The sequence below is a fragment of the Pteronotus mesoamericanus genome, unplaced genomic scaffold, assembly GCF_021234165.1.
Source record: "Pteronotus mesoamericanus isolate MK-2021 breed Mesoamerican mustached bat unplaced genomic scaffold, CSHL_Meso_final scaffold_167, whole genome shotgun sequence".
NCBI classification, from domain to species: domain Eukaryota; kingdom Metazoa; phylum Chordata; class Mammalia; order Chiroptera; family Mormoopidae; genus Pteronotus; species Pteronotus mesoamericanus.
Genome location: NW_026555308.1, coordinates 3,662,257 through 3,678,968, shown reverse-complemented (window position 1 = coordinate 3,678,968; position 16,712 = coordinate 3,662,257). Strand labels below are relative to the sequence as shown.

The 16,712-nt window shown below is 46.4% G+C and overlaps 1 protein-coding gene across 1 annotated transcript; it reads left to right on the top strand.

Annotated features, from left to right (window-relative positions):
• The first annotated feature begins 5,310 nt into the window (after positions 1–5,310).
• On the top strand, positions 5,311–16,421 carry SEPTIN12 (septin 12). Its single transcript, XM_054589142.1, has 9 exons — positions 5,311–5,473; positions 7,243–7,371; positions 7,458–7,539; positions 11,733–11,870; positions 12,016–12,133; positions 12,230–12,325; positions 15,106–15,202; positions 16,084–16,135; positions 16,220–16,421. The coding sequence occupies exons 1-9, from the start codon at positions 5,311–5,313 to the stop codon at positions 16,419–16,421; spliced, it is 1,077 nt and encodes a 358-aa protein (XP_054445117.1).
• The last annotated feature ends 291 nt before the right edge of the window (positions 16,422–16,712 follow it).

Sequence of the window (16,712 nt, the reverse complement as noted above, 5' to 3'; positions counted from 1 at the left end):
TGGGGATGGGCACATACAGGCATCCCACAGTCCAGCCTCTGCCCCTTTCACACCATCCCTCTAGGCCCCATTCCTGCCCCAGATTCTTCAACTCTTCTTTCTCAGCCCTTCTCTTGGTTCTGAACCTGGCCTGGGCAGCGCCTTCCCCTCCCACTCCCCCACTCCGCCCCCCAGCAGTCCCATACCTAGACCCAACTTGCCTTGAGCTCCCCAGCCAGGCAGGTCCTAACTCCTGGAAGACAGGCTGCTTCCTGCTTCCGGATCCACTACACCTGAGGTCTTGGCAACCAGCCCCAGTCTCCCAGGTCCCGCCAGGGGCTGCCAGAGCTCCGGAGGGTGGGGCCTGTGTCCCAGCAGGTGTGCTTCCTGCCTCCCAACAGCAGCTGATACAGCAGGACTCAGGAGGAGGCCACAGGTCTGCCAGCCTCCTCATTCCAGGGCTTTTTCCCTTTTTCTCAGTAGACCATACAAGCAGACTGAGGCAGTGGGCACTAGGCAGCTATTTACTTTGTGAATGAAGAAAAGACAGGGAGGGAGGTAAAAAGCAGAAAGAGGAAGGGACAGAAGAAGTGTCCATTCCACCACCCTTCCTTGAGCCGCTGGGATGTGCCTGACACCATACGAGGAGTCTTGGATACTTATTTTATCTGTTCTAATCCTTACAATAACCCTACGGTTATCTCTCAGATGAGCTCTTTCCCCAGAACTTGGGGCTTGAGGACCTTAACCCTGCCCCAGGAGGCCACAGCCCTGACCCCGTCTGGTAAGGCAGCTCTCACTCCTGCCTCCTTACAGAACACAGCCATGTCCAGGCCCACAAAGGGCCAGAGACTGCTCAGCGCTTGAAGTTGCCTACAAACCAGGTTGAAGCAATTTTTGGTTCTTGTAGTGCTTCATGGTTTAGCAGGGGAAAGCATGTCAGCTAATGTTAGGCTATATGTACGTTACCTAATTTATTTCTCGTGGCAATCCAACAGTGGGTATTACTGCTATTCCGATTTTACAGATGTGAAAACTGAGGCCTTGAGAAGCTCAGCAATCAGCTCGTCACGCTTCTAATGGATTCATTTCTTTTTGTTGCTGTAACCTTTTACCACGAACTTGGTGGCTTAAAACAATACAAATGTTTCACCTCACAGCTCTGGACGTTGGAGTCCAAATGAGTTGGCAGGGCTGTGTTCCTTCCAGAGGCTCTAGGGGAGAAGCCATTCCTTGCCTTTTCCAGCTTCTAGAGGCCACACTCTGGTTCATGCCCCGGCCCCATCACTTTAATCTCTGCTTCCATCCTCACATCTTCTATGACTCTACCTTCCTGCCTTTCTCTTATAAGGAACCCTGTGATTATATTGGTCCCCAGGATCATCTCCCCAGCAAAATTTTTTAATTGTATTTTTTCCATTACCATTTATGCCTCTTATACTCCCCTCTCCCCACAAACACCACCCTGTTGTCCATGTCCACGAGTCCTTTTTCCTTTTCACTTGATCCCTTCACTCTTGTCCCGAGCAAAATTCTTAATCACTTCTGCAAAGACCTTTTCGCCACTTAAGGTTATATGTTCACAGATTCCAGAGATTAGGATGAAAATATCTTTAGGGGCCGTGACTTTGCCAACCATAACTGGTGGGCAGAGAAGCCAGAATTAGGACCCAGGCATTCAGCTTCCAGCACCTTTGACCATCATGTTAGGGGATTTCCTTCGCTGGGATCCCCATGTTACACCTGACCTTCATTCCCTCCATCTCATTCTGAGATCTCAGATTCCTGTTGTAGAGGGAGGGTAATTTTGAAATGACTGGAATGTTCTCTTGGAAAAATGGGGTTGGGGACAGATGCAGCCACTGTGGAAAACAGTCTGGCAGTTCCTAGCAATTCCATGCCTCAGTATACACCCAAGAGAACTGGAAACAAATACTCAAAGACTTGTACACAATTCTTCACAGAAATAGTAATCACAATAGCCAAAAGGTGGAAATAACCCAAGTGTCTATCAACTGATAGATAAAATGTGATCTAGCCATACAATGAAATATTCATAAAAAGAGATGGCGCACTGACACATGCTACAACATGTATAAACGTCAAAAACATGATGCTCAGTAGAAGAGACTAGTCACAAAGGCCACATATGGTATGATTCCATTTATATGAAACATCCAGAACAGACGAATCTTTACAGACACAAAGTAGTGGTTGGTTGCCAGAGTATAGAGGGTGGGGAAGTGAGTGCTTAGTGGTTATGGGGTTTCTTTTGGGGGTGATTAACACACCTTGGAACTACTTAGAAGTGGTTTTGCAACATTGTGGATGTACTAAATGCCACTCATCTGTTCACTTTAAAATGGCTACCAGTTAATTTCACTGCCCTGGCTGGTGTGGCTGAGTGGATTGAGTGCTGGTCTGCAAACCAAAGGATCACCAGTTCCATTCCTAGTCAGGGCACATGCCTGAGTTGCGGGCCACATCCCCAGAAGATGCTCAAGGGGCAACTACACGTTGTTGTTTCTCCACCTCTCCTTCTCCCTCCCTTCCCCCTCTCTAAAAAATAAAATCTTTTTTTAAATAAATAAAATGGCTACCAGTTGATTTTATGTTATGTGAATTTTATCTCAGTTGGAAAGAAAAACAGGGACCGAAACCAAACACTGGCCCCTGCCCCTCCCCCTTTTCCTGCCTGGGTGGTCAAAAGGCACATGGTCTCTTCCCCTCCCCACTGGCCCTCATACTGTCCAGACCCCTCAGTGCCTTGCTGCTTGTTTGTGAAACCTTCTCATTAAAGAAAATCTGGGAAACTCCCAGGTTTTAAAAGACAAAACCACCCATGAAGCCCCTAGACCCAAAAGGAGCAATGGTGGAGTGGGGGTTCAGGCAGGTCAGACTCCAAGACTTGGACCTGGTCCCACCTCTTAGCACCCACCAATGCATGACCTGGAGTACGGTCCTTGACCCCTCTCTGCCTCAATTTCCTCCTCTGTAAGATGTGTGTGAGAACAACATCAACCTACCCCACTTCTGAGGATTGACCAAAATAGTTGACATAGAAGTTTCCTTAACACAAGGACATACTCTAGAAAACAGGCACTAAGTGGCCATGTGTTTATCTCACTCAACTTGTGGCTGTGATTCCCTCCAGTGGTTTGTCCTTAGTGTGCATTTTGACTCACCCACCATCCTCACACCTCACTGCTCAGACCACTTCACCCTCCACTTCTCCCAGTCAACATAGCCAAGAGTGTCTTGCAAGATGACTGCCACTTTCTGCAAACCTGATCCTCCAGTCCACAATCCCTATGGGTACCCACTGAGGCTTTCTTCCCAACATTTTTCAGAATTCTACATCACTCACGTGGGATGGTTTTCCTGGAGAAGGTGCTTTCTCTTCAGAGAGGCTTATTTCCTTAGGAAACATTCCCAGAAGTAGAATGTGCTCCCGTTCAGGGTCAGTCCACATGTCCCCGGCACTCCTTGGTCATCCGCGCTTAAGTTCTCATTTGCTTTGACGAGGCCAGCCTTGCCAAATCCCTCAAGGGCTGTAGAGTTTTGAGAGATTTTTTTCTGCTGGGAATGGAACCATGTTCAAGGCAGGTCCTATCCCAATCCTCCCGCCCCGGGCCCTGCCCCACCCACCCCCAGCCTCCAAGCCTTAAGAGTGCAGGTTAAGCCTCCTGTCAGATGTGTAGAGAGTAGGAGAGTAGAAGAGTATGGGCAGAGAGGGACAAAAGGCTGGTTGGGGCACAAGACAGTTTAAGTGAGTGAGTTGGGACAGAGTTGGTGAGTCTCAGTGGACATAGTAGGGGCCAGTCAATAGTTTTAATGGCACACAGTCACACCCTTCCCTTTAATTTTCTGCTGTCACAGCTGAAGGGTAGTTGCAACAGATCTTACGATCTGCAAGATCTAAAACCTACATACTACCTGAGAATTATTTTTCAATATTTGAGAGAGGATTGCTTAGGGCTTGCAAACCCAGGTGCCAGGAAACAGATAAGGAAGTAGTGAGTGAGATGGACGTGGTATAAGAAACGTCAAGGAGACGGTAGGGAAGGGTGAGAACTATGGCAAACTGAAGAGCACGTGGCCCATCTAAAGAGGGCAGCTTGACTCAACTGTGGGCTAGTGCCAGAATTGCCAGGGCTTGCAATCTCTAAGATACACTGCAAATCTAGATGTTTGTGTGAACAACAAAAGAGGCTGAAGAAGATGAGCACATGGCCTCAGATTTCATCTCTCCGCCACTTCCTTACTGTATGACCTTGATCAACCCCCTTGACTCTCTTATCCATACACTGGGCATAGTCACAGCACCTGTTTCATAGGGCTATGATAATTATTAAACAAGTTCCCTTCCTAGGGCCCCTGGAACAGAGTCATGCTCAGACTAAGTACAGGGTAAATATTTGCTAAATTAATGCTTTGATTTTTCAATGCTGCCAGTTTAAAACACTATGGTGCCAGCAATGGACAGACCAAAGAAAATACATGAATGTTCTACTTTCCGGCCCTAGGTCATAAGTTTGCATCCCCTGGCAGAGCGGTTAAGGGGCACAAAATTGGAAGCCAGGCAGACTGGCTGAACGAAGCCCAGCTCTGCCACTTGTACCAGCTAGGTGACCTTGGGCAACAAAGCTGCCCTTGGCACCTCAGGTTCCTATCTATAGTACTAGGCCAGGGTGGCTGTGAAGATTACAGGGTAGTGTCCTGAAAGGGCCAGGAGGAGCAGCTTACCTGTCTCTGCCCTCGGGCTCCTCCGCCCCCTGTTGTAGAGGATCTCCCCATTGGGGTCACAGGGAGCGGGTAGGGCTCTGATTCTTCAGTTAACGGTCACCCTCTCCCCTCCCCCTCACTACAAACACCAGAATCTGCCAGGGCAGGACACCCCTTAAAGTTCCCACAGGAACCCAGGGCCTCCAGGAGCCACACGAGGCTGCTTCTCTCTCTCTGTCCCCCACAGGTCTGGCCCCTGGGCTTTGCTGAGGAAGTATCTGAGAAGAGAGTCTTCCTGGGCCATAGGTGGGTCAGGAGTGGAGCTGGGCTAGGGGAGCAATGGATCCCTGGGACTGGTGCATATTGGGATGGGAGTTCAGTCTCCCTCCAGAGGCATCTCCCCAGGGCACCTCTCACCAAACCCCTTGGGCCATGGGGGCTTGGGCGTTAGATAGATTAGGGGGAATAGTGTGTGGGAGTGTCTGGAAGCGGAACTAAGGAGCCAGGGTTCAAAAATGAGAACTCAGGTAGTCTCCCTCTGGAGCTCCAGCGACCCTCTTCTCCCCACCTCACCCAGATGCTAAGCATTGTTGTGCTCTCTACTCAATGGACCCCTTGAGGCGATCCCCCTCTCCCTGCTCATCAAGGCCCTCCAGCCCCAGGACCCCGCCCTGCGAGATGTTTGGTTACGTGGGCATTGAGGCCGTGCTGGACCAACTGAAGATCAAGGCCATAAAGATGGGTTTTGAGTTCAACATCATGGTGGTGGGTAAGTGAGGGGCAGGGGCTCAGGAGAGGACAGACCAATGGGCCAGGGCATGTTGCCTCACCTCTTGGGGCCTCGGTCTCCACATCTGTTAAGGGGGCCTATAGAAGTACCTCACAGGGGTGTTGTAGTTGAAAATTTTGGAAATGCTGAATTGTTAAAGGGCAGAAATCACCCATGAAACCCAAACCAAACCCAAACAGCAATAAAAAGGGAGGCTGAGGTAGGAAGTGGTGAACACCCATACTCATACACTGGTCCTAGCCCTAAACTCACCAGCCCACCGGTGGGTGATCTTGGGCGCGGTCCCTGACCCCTTTCTGCCTCAGTTTCTTCATTTGGCTTAGTGCAGTGCCTAGGGTTTAGTAAGTTCTCCATGTGTCAGTTTATCTGGAATTGCTTTTTTATATATGTGCACTTAATTTTGTAGGTCAAAACTATACTTTTAACAAAACAAACTAGATACCAGAGGACCCAAAATATCAGAGTGTATATCACCAGTTAAGAGTATTATTCTATGGCAGCAGGGTATAATAGAAATGTAACATGAGCCACATATGTAATTTTTATATTTCCCAGTAGCCACCTTTTAAAACGTAAAACAGGAGAAGTTAGTTTTAATCACCTATTTGATTTAACCCAATATGTTCCAGAATGCTATCATCTCCACATGTAATCCATATGAAAATTATTTGTGAGACCTTTTATATTCTTTATGTTATACCAAGTCTGCAAAACCTGGTTTGTATTTTTGATTGAGTGTACATCTCAATTCAGATCTGCCATATTGCCAATTGCAATAGCAGGTATGGCTGCTGTATTGGACAGCACAACCCTAAGAGCAATTTAAGTAATACACACAAAGGTGTGTCCTATGCTGTAAAGTAGGATGTTTCCTACTGGGGGACATAGTCCACAGAGTTGGAGAAGCACCTCACGCCCCACACACAGGATGGGTGAATCTCACCAAGTAGCAAGAGAATCCAGACACAAAAGAGCACATGCTGGGTGATTCCCTAAATCAAGGGTGCGCAAAACTGCACCCTGTTGATAGAAATCAGAAGAGTGGCTGTCCCTGGGGGACTGGGTCAATCGTCACTGAGATGGGGCATGCGTGGGCTTGTGGGGAGCTGAATGGTCTGTTTCATGATCTGGTGCTGCATACCTGGGTTGTTTAGTTTGTAAAACTTGTTGAACTCCCCATCAGTGGATGAATGGATAACCACAAAGTGACCTGTCCATCCAATAGAATATTATTCAGCCATGAAAAAGAATGAAGTGGTGATACATGGTAAAACATGGTTGAACTTTGAAAATATTAAGCTGAGTGAAAGATGCAAAACACAAAAAAAGACAAATACTGCATGATTCCTTTTATATAAAATATACAGAATAGGTAAATCCACAGAGACATAAAGTAGATTAGTGATTGCTGGGGGCTGGGGAGGAAACAGGAAATGACTACTTTATACGTTCATTGAGGGTAATGAAAATGTTTTGAGGCTAGAGAGAGGTGTTGGTTGCACAACATTACAAATGTACTAAATGTTACTGAATTTTTCACTTTAAATGGTTACTGGTTAATTCTTTAATGTATTTTGCCTCAATAAGAAAAAGAGTAAGCATTGAGGTAGACACTTAAGGTAGTATGCACTTTTCTATATTTATGTTATCCTTAGAAAACAGTTTACTGTCTAAAAAGATTTATTTAAGGGTTTGAGAAACCCTGCCTACAATGTCCACAGTTATTGCTGTCATGTGGTTACTCCCAGGGCAGAGTGGGCTGGGCAAGTCCACGATGGTGAACACACTGTTCAAGTCCAAGATGTGGAAGTCCACCCCACCGGGCCTGGGGCACGGACCCATGCCCCAGACGCTGCAGCTGCAGTCAGTGACCCATGGTGAGTGAGACTCCCCGCCCTCACCCTCCTCCTCACCCTGCCCCGCGCCGGGACAGTCTCTTCAGCTATCCACTCACTCTCCACAGTCATCGAGGAGAAGGGTGTGAAGCTCAAGCTGACTGTGACCGACACGCCTGGCTTTGGGGACCAGATCAACAATGACAAGTGGTGGGTCCTCTGGAGCAGGGCCAAGCCCTGGTTGCCCCGGTCCCTGCCCCTCCAGCCCCCAGGAAACATCTGAGCCCTGGAACAGCCTGGCTGAAGTGTCTTTGAGCCTCAGTTTATTTGTCTATATAATGAGTGTATGCAACTCTCCCTCCAAGATCAAAGGGAATCAGTGTGTAAAGGTTTTAGCTTGCTGCCTGGCACACAGTAAGCATTCAGTAAAGGCTATGACATAGCAGGGGTTAGAAGCCCATACTGCATAGTCAGGACCCCTGGGTTAGACCACTTTCTAGCTGCTCAACCTAGGACTAGTCACAGAAGCTCTCTGAGCCTCACTCTCCTTTCTAACTTAGAAATGATGACACCCACCTTGCAGAGTTGTTCAAGTCTCTCAGTGACACACACACACACACACACACACACATACACACACACAGAAAACCAGCATGGGCTGCATAATTTGTGGGACCCAGTGTGTTGAAAATGTGGGACCTCTTGTTCAAAAATTATCAAGAATTGGACTTCCAGTCAAGATGAAGGTGTAGGCAGACATGTTTTGCCTCTTCGCACAACCACAGAGAGAATTACAACTATATCTCAAAACAAATAACCACCAGAACTGTCAGAAAACTGAGCTCTATGGAAGTCCAACAACCAAAGATTTAAAGAAGCCACATTCATCCAGACGGGTAGGAGGGGCAGAGTCACAGAGCCGGGCAGAGAGGCACGGAGATGTAGTATGGCACGGAAACATGGCGGCGGCAGAACGGGCGGTCTCACACTCGTGTGTGGTGGATAAAAATCAGGAGGGATACTTTGGGACCCAGCGATCCCAGCCACATGACAGACCACACAGCCCAGGGCTCCAGTGCCAGGAAGATAGATCCCCGTAACTTCTGGCCACCAAAACCAGTGGGGGGTGGTGTGGCAGAAGAAACTGCCCAATTTTCAGGAGTGTCTGTGTAAGAGCCTGCATGGATTTAGAACATATGCAAACCCACCCACTCTGGGATTCACCCTTGAAGGGTGCCAGTTGCACTTGGGAAGTGGGTGAAGTGACTGGAATCGGGGTGAGTGCCAGGGAAACCTCCAGAAGCCAGACGGCTGCATTGTCCCTCTCCAAGCCCTCCCCCGACACAAAACCACAAAGGAGTGAAGCAGGTTTCTCAGCCCTGGAATTACCTAAGGCTCCTACACACACAATTTTACAGGTGCCTTTTCTAAGACAGGGAGTCAGAGCAACTCTACCTAATACACAAAAATAAATACAGGGAGGTTGCTGAATTGAGGAGACAAAGAAATAAAGAAATATGGCCCAAATGAAAGAAAAGGAAAAAAAAAAAAACAGAAAAAGAACTAAACAAAAAAGAGATAACCAGCCTATCAGATGCAGAGTTCAAAACACTGGTGATCAGGATGCTCAAAGATCTCATTGATTATGGCAAAACTATAAGGGAAGAAACGAAGGTTACACTAAGTGAAATCTACAGGGAACCAGCAGTGGAGAGAATGAAGCTGAGAATCAAATCAACAATTTGGAACACAAGGAAGGAAAAAACATTAAATCAGAACAGCAGAAAGAAAAAAGAATTAACAAAAAAAAAAAAAAACTAGGGTAGGTTTAGGAACCTCTGGGACAACTTTAAACATACCAACATCCAAATGATAAGGGTGCCAGAAAGAGAATACAAAGAGCAAGAAATTGAAAACTGATTTGAAAAATAATGAAATAAAACTTCCCTAATTTAGCAAAGGAAATAGACATCAAGTCCAGGAAGCAGAGAGAGTCCCAAACAAGTTGGACCCAAAGAGGACCACACCAAGACACATCATAATTAAAATGCCAAAGAGTAAAGATAAAGACAGAATCTTAAAAGTAGCAAAAGAAAAGCAAAGAGTCACCTACAGAGGAGTTCCCATAAGACTGTCAGCTGATTTCTCAAAAGAAACTTTGCAGGCAAGAAGGGACTAGCAAGAAGTATTCAAAGTCATTAAAAGCAAGGACTTAAAACCTATTTTACTCTACCCAGCAAAGCTATCATTTAGAATGGAAGAGCAGATAAAGTGTTTCCTAGACAACATGAAGCTAAAGGAGTTCATCATCACCAAGTCAATATTACATGAAATGTTCATTTCAGAAAAAGAAGAATCAGCCCTGGCTAGTGTGGCTCAGTGGATTGAGTGCCGGCCTGCTAACCAAAGGGTTGCTGGTTCAATTACCAGTCAGGGCACATGCCTGGGTTGCAGGCCAGGTCCCCTGTGGGGGGCATGTGAAAAGTAATCACACATTAATGTTTCTCTCCCCCTCTTTCTCCCTCCCTTGCTCTCTCTCTAAAAAATAAAAAAAATAAAACATTTAAAAAGAGAGAAGAATCGTCCTGGCTGGTATGGCTCGGTGGATTGAACGCTGGCCTGCAAACCAAAGGGTTACTGGTTTGACTCCCAGTCAGGACACATGCCTGGGTTGCAGGCCATCCTGCAATAAAAAAAATAAAATCTTTTTTTAAAAAAGAAAAAGAGGAATATCAAATCTATGAACATTAAAAGAGCAACAAATTCACAACTATCAACAACTGAACCTAAAAAAAAAAAAAACTGAGCAAACAAGAACAGGAACAGAATCATAGATATGGAGATCATTTGGAGGGTTGTCAACTGGGAGAGGAAAGGGGGAGAATGGGAGAAAAGGTGCAGTGATTGAAAAGCATAATTGGTAGGTACAAAATAGGGAGATGTCAAGAATAGTATAGAAAATGGAGAAGCCAAAAAACTTATATGCACAACCTGTGGACATGAACTAAGTAGGGGGAAATTGCTGGAGGGAAGGGGAATACTGAGCAGAAACAGGTAAAGGGGGAAAAATTGGGACAACTGTAATAGCATAATCAAAAAATATATCTTTTAAATATTTTTATTTATTTATTTATTTATTTTTAGAGAGGAGAAGAGAGGGAGAAAAAGAGGGAGAGAATCATCAACATGTGGTTGCATCTCACAAGCCCCCTGCTGGGGACCTGGCCTGCAACCCAGGCATGTGCCCTATACTGGGAATCAAATCGCCAACCCTTCATTTCGCAGGCCAGTGTTCAATCCACTGAGCCACACCAGCTAGGGCTATTTTTTAAAAAATTATCAAGAATTGTAAGACCACCACAACAGAACATTCAGCCAAGCATGGGCCTTTCTAAGCGCAGAGCTCTATATTCCATTAGCACTTGCGAAGCTGACACTGCACAAGATACTTCGTTGAGCCCTTACTATGTGCAAGCTCTGTTCTAGAATTGGGGACAGAGTAACAAACAAAACAGAAGAACATCCTAGCCTATGTGGAATTTACATTGTCACACAGGCGAGGGACAGAGGAACAAAATAATCAGTTATATAGAGTTGAGCCTGAACTCTACCGTCCAAACAGGACATTTGAGAGTGAAAGGGGTACAGACCTGTAAGGGTTGCCATTTTAAACAGAGTGAACAAGAAAGACCTCCAGGAAAAGGTGGCATTTGGGTGCAGACTTCAAGGAGATGAGAGAATAAACCATGTGGGCATGGGGAAACAAGTGTTCAAGGCTGAGGGTGTCTTGTGCAAAGGCCCTGAGGTTGGTGGGCTGCTGTGGCTATCAGGGTAAGAGCAATAGAGAAAGGAGAGGAGAGGGTAGGGTGGTATAGGGCTTTGTAAGGCAATGTAAGAACTTTGGCTTTTGTTCAGTTCCTGGAAGTTGAGCAGAAAAGGGATGCGATCTGACTCCTGCTTTTGGAAGAATCTTCGTGGCTGCTGTTGAAAACAGCCCACAAAGGGAAGGGGCCCAGGGAGTGGAGTTAGGAAATCCTTGCCACAATCAGGCAAAAGTCCACGGTGGTTTGAACTAGGACAAGAGCAATGTCTCTTGTTTAATGCTCACTTCCCCCAACCCAGAGGTGTTCTTATTGTTCCCATTTTATGGACAAGGAAGTTGAGGCCTCGACTTGAGAATGGCAAGGGTGCCTCTCTGATAATGCAAAGGAAAGAGGGTGCAGGAGTCAGTGTGGAGAGTGTACTTCGGTGCCCAAGCGCCTCAAGTTGTGCAAGACCAAAGGTCCTCTGCCCTCGGTGAACATGTTAATTGGTCATCAGCAGGGGTGACCACCCAAAGAACTTGGGGAGACAGGTGGGGCTCCTGGGCACAGTCCTGAGGTCGGATCCATCTCCTGCCCCAGCTGGGACCCCATCCTCAGCTTTATCAATGCACAGTATGAGCAGTACCTGCAGGAAGAGATCCTCATCACCCGCCAGCGCCACATCCCCGACACCCGGGTGCACTGCTGTGTATACTTCGTGCCGCCCACTGGGCACTGGTGAGGTGGCTGGGCCAGCCAGGGGCAGAGAGGAGCAGGAGGAGGTGGAGAAGGGGTTCCTGGCATGGGCTGTGGGCTGGGCGCCCCCTCACTCACGCACTTGCTGCTTCCACTGCTGCTTACCATCACTGCCCTGCCTGAGCAGCTTGCGGCCCCTGGACATTGAGTTCCTGCAGCGGCTATGCCGGACTGTGAATGTGGTGCCCGTGATCGCCCGGGCGGACAGCTTGACCATTGAGGAACGAGAGAACTTCAGGCGCAGGGTGATCTGTGTGCCTGGGGGAAGGCTGGGGGCGGTGCAGGCGGGGAGGCGGCAGAGTGCACAGGTCGAGCTGAGGTTACCTGCCTGTGGTCTCCAGATCCAGCACAACCTGAGGACTCACTGCATCGACGTGTACCCACAGAAGTGCTTTGATGAGGACATCAATGATAGGATCCTCAACAGCAAGATCCGGGTAGGAGGCAATGGGGGCAGGGAAGTTAGTGGGACAAAGAGTGATTTTCTCTCCATTCATCTTTTCCATCTGAAGATTACAACTAGGGGAAAATTCATATATTTCTAGCAGACATAAATCATCTAAAAACTTAAGATGAGCAAGAAATATATCAACAATTCATGAATAAGAGAAAATATTTGCAAATGCTATATCTGGTAAGGGACCTGTGTCCTGATTATATAAAGCTCTCTTGCAAATCAATAATAAAATACAACCCAATTTAAAAATGGGCAAAAGATCTTGAATAGACATTTCCCCAAAGAATTTATAAGTCTGACCAATGGGCATATGAAAAGATGCTCAACCTCATAAGGGAAACGCAAATCAAAAGCACAAAATGCTTCATCCCCACTAGGATGCCTATTATCAAAATGACAGACAGTAACAAGTGTTAATGAGGATGTGGAGAAACTGACACTTTCACATATTGCTGGTGGAAATGTCAAATGGTACAGTCACTTTGGAAAACAGTCTGACAGTTCTTCAAAAGTTTAAACGCTAAGTTGCCACGTGACCCTGTAATATCTCTCCCAAAAGAAATAAAAACCTATGTCCACATAAAAACTTGAGCACAAATGTTCATAATGGAATTATTCATAACAATCCAAACGTCCATTAACTTGTGAATGGATTTTTAAAATGTGGTCTATTCACACAATGTAATGTTATAGCCATAAAAAAGAATGAATTTCTGATAGATGCTACAACACAGATAAACCTTGAAAACATGATGCTCAGTGAAAGAAGCCAGACATAAAAAACCACATTTGAATGATTCCATTATATGAAATGTCCAGAAAAGGCAAATCTATAGAGACAGAAAGCAGATGAGTGTTTGCCCGGTGGCGGGGGTCAGGATGAAGAGTGAGTGACTGCTAAAGGGCAGAGGGTTTCTTTTGGGTGGTGATGGAAAATCTCTGGAATTAGATTTGTGGTAATGGTTGCACGATCTTGTGAATATACTAAAAACCACTGGACTGTACCTCTCAAAGGGTGAACTTTATAGCATGTGATTTATATTTCAAAAAAATCTGTTACAAAAAACAAAGAAGGAAATAACTCACATCTTCACTCCCTGAATTAACTGAATTCCAACTCCAAGCCCCCACGCTGCTAGCCTTATGGTGCATTCCACGTCAGTCGATCTAGAGCCAGCAAAACAAACACGTGGGTGAGGCCTGAGGGCCATCATCCACAGATACCAGGCCTCAACCCCCTCCCCAAGGGGCCCTGCTAACCTACGCAGTGTTTTTGCTTGAATTAGAAAAAAGAAACAGCTACTTCACAGCTGGAGCCCTACCGTTGATTTCAGCCCTACACTGCCTCATGACCAGTTGTCTTCCTGCAGCACACAGACTGCACATCAGTAGATGGAAGCCCTGCCTCCCATCTTGCACCCAATTTCTCTACATTTTCCCTCTTTCCCCTCCCCACTGGAGCAATGAGCAGGATTTCCTGTGAAAGAGTCAAAGCACCTGACCTTCACCAACTCTGCATCCTGTCCTAACGTAGGCCTGGCCACAGCTGGAACAGAGCTAGGGGGAATACAAGGAACACATTCTCAAATTAAAAACTCAATAAATCATCCAACATAACATTTATTGAGTGTTTAGTTACTACCAGCTGGTACATAATAAATGTGCAACAAATGGTTATTACTATTAGCATCAATATTACTCCCTGTTATAAATTAATTCTAGAAATAAAAACAGACCCGTAAACAGCACTTTGGCGTTTACAAGTTTGAATCTCCACTTCTGGCCAGGAGCAAGTAAACAACTAGAATTTACAACAGCGTTTAGCAAACATTTTCTTTTTAATTTATTGATTTGAGAGAGAGAGAGAGAGAGGAAGAAAGGGGGAGAGAGGGAGACATCGATTTGTTGTTCTACTTATTGATGAGTTCATTGGTTGATTCTTGTATGTGCCCTAACCAGGGACTGAACCTGCAACCTTGGCATATCAGGACAATGCTCCAGCCAGCTGAGCTACCCAGGCAAGGCCAAGGGTTTAGCAAACATTTTTGTGAGAGGCCAGGGGATGGTAAATACAGGATGGGGAAAAGTAGGCTTACAGTTATGAGTACAAGAAACACAGAGTTTATTGTTGTATTATTATTTATTGAGTATTGTATTCTTTTCCATAAGAACTATAAACCTACTTTTGCACCACTCTGTATTTTAGACTGTATGGTCCAAGTAGTCTCTTGTCATAATTACTCAACTCTGCTGTGGTTGCATGAAAACCACATACACAAGTCTAACTAAATGGACAGGGCTGTGTGCCAATAAACTTTACAGAAGGAAATGGGAGGCAGGTTGAGTTGGCCTGAGAGCCATAGGTGGCCAACCCCAGGTTTACAAAGTTATGGTAACCGCTGAATGTGATCACTGTTCCTGTTCCATGTGTTCCATGGGTAAGGTAAGAAATTGATGTTAACAAGATTTTAGTAACATGGCTATTAGTAGTGACACAGTTTGCAAGGGTTACTCTGCTAACTTTTAATAATGCTAAGCACTTTCCAAACAGTCACAACGTTCTGTGTCATTACTATTAAAGCTCTCACTCTACAGGTGAGGAAACTGAGGCACTGACTTGACTTTGCATCTTCTAACTCATTAGGCATCTTGTGCTCCTTCTACCACTTTCTCTCCCCACAAACGACAGCATCCCCTTAGGGTCTTCTCTCTCCACCTGCCTGGTGGAGCCAACCCTCCGGTCTTGTCCCCTCCCTGAAGGAGCGGATTCCCTTTGCTGTAGTCGGGGCTGACAGAGAACACCTGGTGAACGGGAAGTGTGTGTTGGGCCGGAAGACGAAGTGGGGCATCATTGAAGGTCAGTGCAGGTATTTGGGGAGGACACAGGTGAGAATGAGTTGGAAAGCAGGGTACGTCTTACTGTCTTTGGAATACTTAGCACCCATCATACGATCCCAGTAACTAAGCCCACAGCCAAGGAACAGAGAGACCTGAGATCAAGCTCCCCTTTGCAGCTGGGAGGCCTCAGGAAAGTTATTGACTCTCTGGGCCTCAGTTTCCTCACAGTAAAATGGGCATGATGGTAACAGCAATCTCACAGGGTGGTTGGAGGGGGCAGAGTCACCACTTAGGACAGTGGCCAGTACCCAAAAGGCAACTTATTTGTGCACCAGACTTTACTGAGGGGCCTACTATGTGCCGGGCATTCTATGTGCAGTTCCTAAGGAGGGGACAGTGAAAGTAGGACCAACAGGGTCCCTGTCCTCATAGAGCTGGCAAGACAATGGGAGAAGCACAATGTAGGAAATATGTGGGGTGGGAGAGGGGGCGCTACCTGAGGGAGCAGAGGAGGGCCCTGCTGAGAATAAGACTAGAAGGTAAAGGAGCCGTAGCCAAAGCCGGAGCCCTGATTTATCAATATAATTATTTAAAATAGAATATAATATATATTATGTATTTTTTTTGGGTCCTTTAATGTATATAAAGGTATATAATGTATAAATATGGTATATATATGGCATAATATAGATATGATAATGTAGTCACTATTAAGTATATAACAATAAATGATTAGTGGATTCATTGATTTAACAACTATTTTTAAGAGCCACTTGTACCAGGCACTGGGGACACAGCAATGAATGAAGCACGGGATGTGGGATAAGATAGGGAAAGGGTGATAGCAGATACCAGGTGCTGTGCAGCATATAGCAGGCACTTATTTGTCCTGTCTTTCAGTGGAGAACATGGCACACTGTGAGTTCCCCCTCCTGAGAGACCTGCTCATCCGGTGAGGGTGCAGGGAGCCCACGGGCTGTGGTGGGCCTGAGGGTTGCAGCGGTCAGCCCAAGCTGACCTGCCATCCATCTCCCAGCTCCCACCTCCAGGACCTGAAGGATATCACCCACAATGTCCACTATGAGAACTACCGTGTCTGCAGACTCAACGAAAGCCACGTGCTGCCCCGTGGGCCCGGCTGGGTGAACCTGGCCCCGACACCCACCAGCTCCCCGGGTCCCCCTGGGCCCTCAAAGGGTTGCCAGCAGGTCCACAGCAATTCCACAGAGGACTACTGAGCACAGGCATACCCCGGGCCCCTGGGATTCCCCAAATGCTCAGCAGTCCCCCAGCACACGCCTGTGTACTAGAGCATATATTAAATAAAGGTGGACATTGCTTTTAATGAAAAGGTGTGCTTTGGAGGAAAAAAAGTTTTGTAAATGATTTTTGGGGGGCTGTCTCAATAAGAGAATGGTTCTTTTTTTTTTTTTTCTTAAAGATTTAAAGAGAGGGGAAAGGAGGGAGAGAGAGAGGGAGAGAAACATCAATTGGTTGCCTTTTCATAGGCACCTGAACGCGATGCATCT